The following is a 12091-nucleotide window of genomic DNA, read 5'->3' as shown; positions in this document are numbered from 1 at the left end:
CTCTGGCAAACTTCAGATGGGCCTGAACACATTCTGGCTTAAGCAGGGGGACACGCCTGCCACTACAGGATTTGAGTCCCTCTCTGTGTAGTGTGTAGCCTTTGTTACTTTGGTCCCAGCTCTCTGCAGGTCATTCATCAGGTCCCTCCGTGTCGTTCTGGGATTTTTGCTCACCGTTCTCATGATCATTTTGACCCCACGGGGTGAGATCTTGCGTGGAGCCCCAGATCGAGGGAGATTATCAATAGTCTTGTATGTCTTCCATTTTCTTACAATTGCTCCAACAGTTGATTTATTCACACCAACCTGATTGACTATTGTAGATTCACTCTTCCCAGTCTGGTGCAAATGTACAATTTTCTTCCTGGTGTCCATCGACACTTCTTTGGTCTTGGCCGTGGCTGAGTTTGGAGTCTGACTGTTTGAGGCTGTGGACAGGTGTCTTTTATACAACCCCTGGCAAACATTATGGAATCACCGGCCTCGGAGGATGTTCATTCAGTTGTTTAATTTTGTAGAAAAAAAGCAGATCACAGACATGACACAAAACTAAAGTCATTTCAAATGGCAACTTTCTGGCTTTAAGAAACACTACAAGAAATCAGGAAAAAAAATTGTGGCAGTCAGTAACGGTTACTTTTTTAGACCAAGCAGAGGGAAAAAAATATGGAATCGCTCAATTCTGAGGAAAAAATTATGGAATCATGAAAAACAAAAGAACGCTCCAACACATCACTAGTATTTTGTTGCACCACCTCTGGCTTTTATAACAGCTTGCAGTCTCTGAGGCATGGACTTAATGAGTGACAAACAGTACTCTTCATCAATCTGGCTCCAACTTTCTCTGATTACTGTTGCCAGATCAGCTTTGCAGGTTGGAGCCTTGTCATGGACCATTTTCTTCAACTTCCACCAAAGATTTTTAATTGGATTAAGATCAGGACTATTTGCAGGCCATGACATAGACCCTATGTGTCTTTTTGCAAGGAATGTTTTCACAGTTTTTGCTCTATGGCAAGATGCATTATCATCTTGAAAAATGATTTCATCATCCCCAAACATCCTTTCAATTGATGGGATAAGAAAAGTGTCCAAAATATCAACGTAAACTTGTGCATTTATTGATGATGTAATGACAGCCATCTCCCCAGTGCCTTTACCTGACATGCAGCCCCATATCATCAATGACTGTGGAAATTTACATGTTCTCTTCAGGCAGTCATCTTTATAAATCTCATTGGAACGGCACCAAACAAAAGTTCCCGCATCATCACCTTGCCCAATGCAGATTCGAGATTCATCACTGAATATGACTTTCATCCAGTCATCCACAGTCCACGATTGCTTTTCCTTAGCCCATTGTAACCTTGTTTTTCTGTTTAGGTGTTAATGATGGCTTTTGTATAGCTTTTCTGTATGTAAATCCCATTTCCTTTGGGCGGTTTCTTACAGTTCGGTCACAGACGTTGACTCCAGTTTCCTCCCATTCGTTCCTCATTTGTTTTGTTGTGCATTTTCGATTTTTGAGACATATTGCTTTAAGTTTTCTGTCTTGACGCTTTGATGTCTTCCTTGGTCTACCAGTATGTTTGCCTTTAACAACCTTCCCATGTTGTTTGTATTTGGTCCAGAGTTTAGACACAGCTGACTGTGAACAACCAACATCTTTTGCAACATTGCGTGATGATTTACCCTCTTTTAAGAGTTTGATAATCCTCTCCTTTGTTTCAATTGACATCTCTCGTGTTGGAGCCATGATTCATGTCAGTCCACTTGGTGCAACAGCTCTCCAAGGTGTGATCACTCCTTTTTAGATGCAGACTAACGAGCAGATTTTTTTTCCCTCTGCTTGGTCTAAAAAAGTAACCGTTACTGACTGCCACAATTTTTTTTTCTTGATTTCTTATAGTGTTTCTTAAAGCCAGAAAGTTGCCATTTGAAATGACTTTAGTTTTGTGTCATGTCTGTGATCTGCTTTTTTCTACAAAATTAAACAACTGAATGAATATCCTCCGAGGCCGGTGATTCCATAATTATTGCCAGGGGTTGTACAGATATCGATTTCCAACAGGTGCCATTAATACAGGTAACAGGTGGAGGACAGAAAAACTTCTTAAAGAAGTTACAGGTCTGTGAGAGCCAGAAATCTTGCTTGTTTTTGGGTGACCAAATACTTATTTTCCACCATAATTTACAAATAAATTCTTTAAAAATGCTACAATGTGATTTTCTGGATTTTATTCTCATTTTGTCTCTCATAGTTGAAGTGTACCTATGATGAAAATTACAGACCTCTCTCATCTTTCTAAGTAGGAGAACTTGCACAATCAGGGGCTGAATAAAAACTTTTTGGCCCCACTGTATATCAGCAGTTCTGAAGGCCAGCAGGATCACGATGGCTAATTATGAGGTGTGGGTGGGTACCATCGATTTCTATTTACTCAATAGATGGAGGACCGGGCCCATCCACTCATTCGCTGGCTTTTGCCAGTGTGCTGCCATCTTGGTTAGTGTCCAACAACCAGACATAAATAGAAATCAATGTGGGCATGATCAATGTTTTTAAGAGTTTCAGCATAAATCTGCATTTTCCGTGCTATTACTGTGCTGTTACATTTATTCAAACTCAGTCCCATATTTGTACAGCCACTATTTGTCAAAACAAATACAGAAGAGGATCAGATTATAATACCATCAAACACACAATGTGTGCCACGACACGAGATACTAGTCTGATCCTTAATTAAATTCATTATGAAGTTAAGTTAAAGATGGGAAAGTAGGAGCTTCAAACAATCACATCATGTTAAAGATATTAATATTAAAGACTGCTCTTAACACACCTGCAGTGTCGCCTTTACGGAGCGCTTCTCTGAGAAAATATCAAAAAATATAATTAAAATGAAACAGCCACACCAGCCAGCTGAAAGTAAGATTATTCATAATTTCTGAAGCAAGTTGACCCAACAAACTGAGAGAAAAAGCATTTCTGTTCTATGAATTTGCTCTTACAGAATATCTCAGGATGGAAAACCTGATGTGAAGAAAAAACTAATTAAAAAGGGAGAAATTGAGACTCATGAAAGTGAGACTTCTAACTGAATCGCTAAACGAATGGTGCAATATTGATCATGACAAAGCATTCAGGCAGTAAAACTACTTTACAGAATACAGATCGACACAAAAAAATAAATAATTTTCTAACCTGTATTTAGTAATTTTAGTCATTTTCTCCACATCATTAATATTACATATAATACACAGGTATGAAAGCGCACTCCACAATTTATTATTATTTATTTAACCTTTATGTAACCAGCTGATACTCCTTTGTCAACTTGTTGCGTCACGTGAACGCTGCACAAAACATTTTCAGATCACTTTAACCCAAGTTTAAGTCGGTGCATCACACTCAACAAAAATATAAACGCAACACTTTTGGTTTTGCTCCCATTTTGTATGAGATGAACTCAAAGATCTAAAACTTTTCCCACATACACAATATCACCATTTCCCTCAAATATTGTTCACAAACCAGTCTAAATCTGTGATAGTGAGCACTTCTCCTTTGCTGAGATAATCCATCCCACCTCACAGGTGTGCCATATCAAGATGCTGATTAGACACCATGATTAGTGCACAGGTGTGCCTTAGACTGCCCACAATAAAAGGCCACTCTGAAAGGTGCAGTTTTATCACACAGCACAATGTCACAGATGTCGCAAGATTTGAAGGAGCGTGCAATTGGCATGCTGACAGCAGGAATGTCAACCAGAGCTGTTGCTCGTGTATTGAATGTTTATTTCTCTACCATAAGCCGTCTCCAAAGGTGTTTCAGAGAATTTGGCAGTACATCCAACCAGCCTCACAACCACAGACCACGTGTAACCACACCAGCCCAGGACCTCCACATCCAGCATGTTCACCTCCAAGATCGTCTGAGACCAGCCACTCGGACAGCTGCTGAAACAATTGGTTTGCATAACCAAAGAATTTCTGCACAAACTGTCAGAAACCGTCTCAGGGAAGCTCATCTGCATGCTCGTCGTCCTCATCGGGGTCTCGACCTGACTCCAGTTCGTCGTCGTAACCGACTTGAGTGGGCAAATGCTCACATTCGCTGGTGTTTGGCACGTTGGAGAGGTGTTCTCTTCACGGATGATGCGAAGGAGATGTGTTGCACTGCATGAGGCAAATGGTGGTCACACCAGATACTGACTGGTATCCCCCCCCCAATAAAACAAAACTGCACCTTTCAGAGTGGCCTTTTATTGTGGGCAGTCTAAGGCACACCTGTGCACTAATCATGGTGTCTAATCAGCACCTTGATATGGCACACCTGTGAGGTGGGATGGATTATCTCAGCAAAGGAGAAGTGCTCACTATCACAGATTTAGACTGGTTTGTGAACAATATTTGAGGGAAATGGTGATATTGTGTATGTGGAAAAAGTTTTAGATCTTTGAGTTCATCTCATACAAAATGGGAGCAAAACCAAAAGTGTTGCGTTTATATTTTTGTTGAGTATATTTAACCTAATGCTGAAGATGCGGAATAACGCTAAACAAGATGGCGGCTGCTGGCAACAGCTCACAGGCTGCATCCGCCATCTAGTGGATTAAATAGAAATCAATGATGAGTACGTGTGTGTACATGTCAATACCTTGTACCAGCTGATATATTTGGCGCTATTCAGACGGCGGTGTAGCACTCGTTTGTCCAAAGTTCTACTTGAGTCGAGGCCACAGAGTTAATTTCTCTGATGGAAAATCTTTGCGAGGCACTCGAGGATGTACAGCTGACCCTGCCACTGAACCGACCTGCACACGTGTAGCAGTGCTTCAGATTGCTGTGTGATTAGTACCGGTCTGGTACCACTGCTGGCACTCTATGGATTCTTTGTGGTTCCATGTGGCCTGAACATTTGAGCAATTCTGTCCAAAACTGAACCATTTCATCACTTATCAATTAGTAACAAACAAGACTTCCACCATGTCCAGTCCTTATTGGTTCCGGGTTCAAATCCCACCCCTGCCACATTTCTCCATGTAATGTGGGGTAGCGTCAGGAATGGCATTCGATGTAAAACCTGTGCCAATTCAACATGCAGATCCACCTCGGATTTGCTGTCTATATATATATATATATATATATATATATATATATATATATATATATATATATATATATATATATATATATATATATATACAGTAGTGTTCAGAATAATAGTAGTGCTATGTGACTAAAAAGATGAATCCAGGTTTTGAGTATATTTCTTATTGTTACATGGGAAACAAGGTACCAGTAGATTCAGTAGATTCTCACAAATCCAACAAGTCCAAGCATTCATGATATGCACACTCTTAAGGCTATGAAATTGGGCTATTAGTAAAAAAAGTAGAAAAGGGGGTGTTCACAATAATAGTAGTGTGGCATTCAGTCAGTGAGTTCATCAACTTTGTAGAACAAACAGGTGTGAATCAGGTGTCCCCTATTTAAGGATGAAGCCAGCACCTGTTGAACATGCTTTTCTCTTTGAAAGCCTGAGGAAAATGGGACGTTCAAGACATTGTTCAAAAGAACAGCGTAGTTTGATTAAAAAGTTGATTGGAGAGGGGAAAACCTATACGCAGGTGCAAAACATTATAGGCTGTTCACCTACAATGATCTCCAATGCTTTAAAATGGACAAAAAAAACAGAGACGCGTGGAAGAAAATAGAAAACAACCATCAAAATGGATAGAAGAATAACCAGAATGGCAAAGGCTCACCCACTGATCAGCTCCAGGATGACCAAAGACAGTCTGGAGTTACCTCTAAGTGCTGTGACAGTTAGAAGACGCCTGTGTGAAGCTAATTTATTTGCAAGAATCCCCCGCAAAGTCCCTCTGTTAAATAAAAGACGTGCAGAAGAGGTTACAATTTGCCAAAGAACACATCAACTGGCCTAAAGAGAAATTGAGGAATATTTTGTGGACTGATGAGAGTAAAATTGTTCTTTTTGGGTCCAAGAGCCGCAGACAGTTTGTGAGACGACCCCCAAACTCTGAATTCAAGCCACAGTTCACAGTGAAGACAGTGAAGCATGGAGGTGCAAGCATCATGATATGGGCATGGTTCTCCTACTATGGTGTTGGGCCTATATATCGCATACCAGGTACCATGGATCAGTTTGGATATGTCAAAATATTTGAAGAGGTCATGTTGCCTTATGCTGAAGAGGACATGCCCTTGAAATGGGTGTTTCAACAAGACAATGACCCCAAGCACACTAGTAAATGGGCAAAATCTTGGTTCCAAACCAACAAAATTAATGCCTCGCAGATGTGAAGAAATCATGAAAAACTGTGGTTATACAACTAAATACTAGTTTAGTGATTCACAGGATTGCTAAAAAAGCAGTTTGAACATAACAGTTTTGAGTTTGTAGCGTCAGCAGGAGATGCTACTATTATTGTGAACACCCCCTTTTCTACTTTTTTACTAATAGCCCAATTTCATAGCCTTAAGAGTGTGCATATCATGAATGCTTGGTCTTGTTGGATTTGTGAGAATCTACTGAATCTACTGGTACTTTGTTTCCCATGTAACAATAAGAAATATACTCAAAACCTGGATTCATCTTTTTAGTCACATAGCACTACTATTATTCTGAACACTACTGTATATATATATATATATATATATATATATATATATATATGTGTGTGTGTGTGTGTGTGTGTTATTTAGTTCTCTCTTCTCTCTCTCCCTCCCTCCCTTACACACACACTCCTGTGTGCATGATTAATTAAATGAAAAACATACAGATATGATGCAACAACTGGAAATAAAAAAAGAACAAATGTGGGAAAAAGAATACGCAACTGTTCTTCATTTTTCTTTACGTGACTTTGTGCATAAAACGATATTTATTTAAACCCGACACATTTACAGTGTGTTGATGAACAACCGCTGTTGTTAATCACACTGTAATTAATCATCATATCCAATAAACTGTGTAACGGAGCTAAATTTTTTTTTTAATATTTTACATTTCAATTTTTGCACCATGTTTGTGTAGAAGTTCTGAAATACACACGAAATGTGTGTGTGAGAATCGATTTCTCTTTTTGGTGCCAGATATTGAAGCAGGAACTCTTCATCAGTCCAGAACCTTTTTGCACTGAAGTGTTTTATTAAGCTGACATTTCAGCAAGCGCCTCCTTCAGAGATATTTACACAGAGGAAGAGATCCGGCATGAATAAGAAGGTCTGCCACACGGAGCCGGTTCTGAAATAAAAGGAAAACAACAGTCGTAGAAAAGAGAAATAAGACTTTATAAGTAAAGCCTGCTCTAACGCAGACCATAAATGAAATAAAAACAAATTATTATATGTATTGCTGTTAAAAAAAAATCAAATATTCTTTTCACGTGGCTCTGCTTAGTGCTTAAAATTTGTCCCGAACACTTTTATTTATTTTGTTTGGTGTTCTCTGTGAGTCCGGGTGGCAGCGTAGGTCTGCTGGCAAACTAATGTATAATTATTCATCGCCTTCAACATATTACAAGTGATCCATTGCTCATTTAAAATGATGGATTCAAGACTTTTATCTTACCTCTCTGCTTCTCCTTCATCAAACACATCCATCACATAACTCTTTTTTTTCTCGTAGCGACAGGCTGAAACGGGTCTTTGCTAATGATGAAACCTCTCACAAATGTTTAACGTCTCTCTGTCGCCATAAACTACCAGCGAGGCGTCACTATATCTGTGCAGCATCCTTGACGAAGACGTTTGCGCCTTCTCTCTGTTATGTGATACAACTGGACATTTAACACCGAGCACAACCAGAGTTTATCAGTAACCACCACAACGTGGCCGACGAAAAACAGAAAAGCTTCCTGTGGTGATCAAGTTTAATGCATCTTTGTATGACAGTAGTATTTTTTTTGTGTGTGTTAATTTTTGTGTTAACACCACACCCATCCAGAGTTGGGTGTGGTATTTGTGTTGGAGACCCTCCTGTCCTGTGCACCAACAGCATTTCCTGTATATTCGTTTTGTGAATTGTTCTGTAATTTGTGTCTGTAGCATGGCCCAACCAGAGGGTCACCCCTTTGAGTCTGGTCTGCTTTAGGTTTCTTCCTCAGAGGGAGTTTTTCCTTACCACTGTTGCTCTGGGAGTTAGTAAGGTTAGACCTTACTTGTGTGAAGTGCCTTGAGGCAACTCTGTTGTGATTTGGCGCTACATAAATAAAATAAATTGAAATTGAAATTGTGTTGTTTTTTGCTGCATGGATTGAAGTAATACTAAAAACCTCAGGAAAATCTTGTGCAAGAACCGTTGTAACGCTTTACGGCAGACGTCTCAAACCGGTTCCAGAAAGGGCCGAGAGGGTGCAGGTTTTCTGTGCAACCACCCACTCCAGCAGGTGATTTCACTGATTAACATCACTTTGAGCAGGTGAAATCAGTTAATCAGTGAAATCACCTGCTGGAGTGGGTGGTTGCACAGAAAGCCTGCACCCTCTCAGCCCTTTCTGGAACCGGTTTGAGACCTCTGCTTTACGGTCACGATACACGATACATGATACATGATACATGAAGAACGACCACCCGTTGTTTGTTCCGTTACATTGCTTTATGTTGTTAAAAATTCCACACTTTCTTTTGTGTATCTGTGACAACAGAACATAAATCTCCGTCCTCGTAAAATTCTTCTTCTATGTCATCAATGCCAGTTTCCAGAATGAGCACTTCTGACATATGGGGCAGGGCACGTATCCTTATATGGTATTTGCTGAATCTGGTGTGGCGCACTCATACAAGCTCATTGCACAAAAAATGTGAAGTTAAAAAGTTAAAAATACAAAAACGTTGCATGAGGCCCACTGGCTTTGAACCGTTTGTATTTTAGCTGCAATGTGTCAGGTAAGTTTAGTTTGAAATCTGGTGAGCAGTATATGTTATATGTCACCTGATTAGATCCTTGTCATTTGATTGGTGTATTGCCTGTCATGTGACATTCATGATTTTCCATCATATGACTGATGTCTGCACCATGCATTTTGGTTCCATTTACCATGCATTCACTGCAAAAACGGTCCCTCTCAAAATAAGCCGAATAGTTCAAAATGTAGCCAAATTGTCTTGTATTAAGCAAAAAAATCTACCAGTGGGGTAAGAAAAAATGACTTGGTTAGAATTCTCAATTCTAGCAAAATGTCTAGGCACTGAATAATCAAATATGCCTTAAAACTAGATAGAATTCTTATTTTAAGATTAGCCTCTGTTAAAATAAGGAAAACAATCTGTTTCTTTGCTTGTATGATTTGAAATCCATTCACTCTAAAACATGCTACTGGGTTTAGTTCTGTCCACTTGCTACCTCTCTTTAACATAAAGAGCTCTTACAAGTTTTGGACGTTGAACTCAACTTGTAACTCAACTTTACAACTCAATTCAACTTGTAAAGGTGAGTTACAAGTTGAGTTCAACATCCAAAACTTGTAAGAGCACTTTATGTTAAAGAGAGGTAGCAAGTGGACAGAACTAAACCCAGCAGCATGTTTTAGAGCATTGCCTTTCCTTGTTACTGCTTAAAAACAGCTTGATATTAGCTGGAAAAACTTATTAAGAAAAAGCGAGATACATTTTCCAGAAATAAGACATTTTTTCTTATGTAAAAAAAATGCTTGACAAGATTATTTTTCTATTTAGACAAAAATTAAGTCAAACTTTCTTTAAACAAGTGTTTTTTTTTTGTTTTTTTTAACTTTTTTTAGATGTCGGTTTTTGCAGTGTTGTTGTCCCATATGTTTCGCTCTACTGAATGACTTCATTAGCATTTCGAGGAAGCTAAATGCAGTAGCCACAATGTTTGCGCGGACATCTTTAGCGGCCATAGGCGCGCTATCAGATGAAGAACTGAACAAGTTCCTATCACAATATTTCACGGGATTGAGAAAAATGGACGTATTTTCCACAGACACTGCTAAGCTCCTCGTGGGTCACCTGTGGGGCGAAGTCAACTGCTGGAGGGCCCATGACCCATCTGTGTCCCGCTGCTCTCTACTTCCTGTTTTTAACAAGAAACACCTTTCTAGTTTTAAGTAAAACATCCAATGACTCAGATCTATTTAGGTGTCATAAAATGTGTTGAAAGAAGGAATGCACCAATCAACTTGGCATCATCTCGTTGAACTGTACATTCCATCTGTCAACTCGTGCAAATATTATTTTCAATGCAATCATAAATATTCATTATTTGTACACTAATCAATGCTGTTCGGTTTGTCACGTTATTTCCACACAAGGAGTCTACAGTGCCATCTTCTGGTGGAATGAGTGGACTAGAAATGACTCAGAATGCGGCGCAGACTCTTCACTACATAATGAGTGTCAAACGTTAAGAGGAGATCTTTGTACAAGACAACCTAAATTTAAATGAAACATTTCAAAAAAGGTGTTATAAAGACAAAACCTGACAAAATGATGAGACAAAACTTTACTGTCTGAGTAAACCAGGAGTGTTTGAACATGATATGACGTGAACTAGTAAGTGACGCTCATCCAAAACTACATCACAGTCAAACAGATCCTGCTTTCTTATCTGGATTCCAACCAAACTGCTTTTGTGGACAATCTGTTTTGTGACAAATGGGATCAGAGTCATTTTTATCAAGATTTGTTTTTGATCAAATTCTCTGTTTCATAATGTCAAAGATAATGATCATTAATTCCTGGCTCTGTATCTAGAAGTCTAGATGTTCCTTTTAGTTCGTTAGATGAGAATATGCATGCTGTTGAGCCTCACAGCCAAACTCCATGTGGATTTTATGGTTCTTGCAGCCGATGGTCTTATGGTAAATGGATTGCATTTCGATAGTGCTTTCCCATCTGGCGGAGATGTTCAAAGCGCTTTACAATGATGCCTCACATTCAGCCAGTCATACACACGTTAAAGCTCAGCTGGGCAACTTGGTTATCCACCATGAACTGGGGGTTAAGTCCCAATGGACCTTTATGATTTTCTAAGCCCAGCTTTCTTGTGTCTTCTACATGATACCGATATTTTCTGTTAAACTGGGTCCTTTTTGATGTTTATTGACATACAATTAGTATAAGTTCTCTACAAGGTCGTGGCTGTCTTCTTCTACTAACAGCTGATGTTTCCGCTGTCTTTCATAAAAGTCTTTATATTTTTTTAAGTAATCCTGCTGGCAAGCAGAGACAAAGAGATAATCTCCTTTGGGAGGTTTAAAGGTTTCAGATACGAAAGAACCAGCATTCCCCATTTGATCAGATGCTAGAAACCCAGAAAGATTATTAGCTTCAATACGTTTTAAATACTGTAATCCTGAAATGAGTCGACCTTGACTTTGGTGACTGTGGAGTGCAAATCAAAGAACCCAGGATGGCTTTTATGTTTCTTGTGGACACATATCACTTGTCACCCACAAAACCATTTTTCACTGATAGACAAACGCCATGACGTTACCTTGAGCACACTGGATCCCAGCTCCAGACCCACCAGGATGGTTCGGTCCGCCAGCTCTGCTATCCTGGGATTGGCCACTTTCAAAGAGTCTTGGACCAGGTCTGTGACATCCACCTGCCAGTCAGGTCCAAGCATGGTGATGACCTGGTCGGTGCCCTCGGTGGAGGTGGTGTGGAACTGGGTCAAGACTTTGACCAGGGCCCGCTGATATTGCAAGGTGCAGCCTCGACTCACCCGGCGGTCATCCTCGTCATCATCTGCATCGCTGTCTCTGGTGCTCCTTCAAAAGTGTCAGGAAAATGACAAGAAAATGTCAGCAGGTAAGGGTGATGGAACAGCCAACGCTGTGCTTGCTGTCAAACCAGCAAGAATCAGGAGCTGCTTCCAGACGTTAACTTCACGTCACTGAGAATCCAAAGATTGGTTTGAAAACCTGGCAAGCACATGTTTTGTAAAGCTTACGCCACCAATTTAACAAGGCAGGACCCAGTAACATTCTGTTTACAACAGAGTCATGGAACACACAAACACGGTCCAAAGCGCATAGCGCATGTGCATTTGAGGCGTGTCCACTATGCTTTATTTATAAGAAATCAAGAAAAA

At 39.8% G+C, this 12091-nt stretch overlaps 1 protein-coding gene across 2 annotated transcripts in view; it reads right to left on the bottom strand.

Annotated features, from left to right (window-relative positions):
- tmem132e (transmembrane protein 132E) overlaps positions 1 to 12091 on the bottom strand; it is a 1128337-nt gene that overhangs the window by 40022 nt on the left and 1076224 nt on the right. For both annotated transcript variants that reach the window (XM_034177754.1, XM_034177753.1), the window contains one exon: positions 11489 to 11768. In XM_034177754.1, the coding sequence (XP_034033645.1) occupies positions 11489 to 11768 (280 nt within the window). The remainder of the gene's footprint in view (positions 1 to 11488; positions 11769 to 12091) is intronic.

Source organism: Thalassophryne amazonica, chromosome 9 (genome assembly GCF_902500255.1).
Source record: "Thalassophryne amazonica chromosome 9, fThaAma1.1, whole genome shotgun sequence".
Taxonomy (NCBI): domain Eukaryota; kingdom Metazoa; phylum Chordata; class Actinopteri; order Batrachoidiformes; family Batrachoididae; genus Thalassophryne; species Thalassophryne amazonica.
The sequence above is the reverse complement of the archived record's forward strand: the minus strand, read 5'-3'. Positions and strand labels throughout refer to the sequence as shown.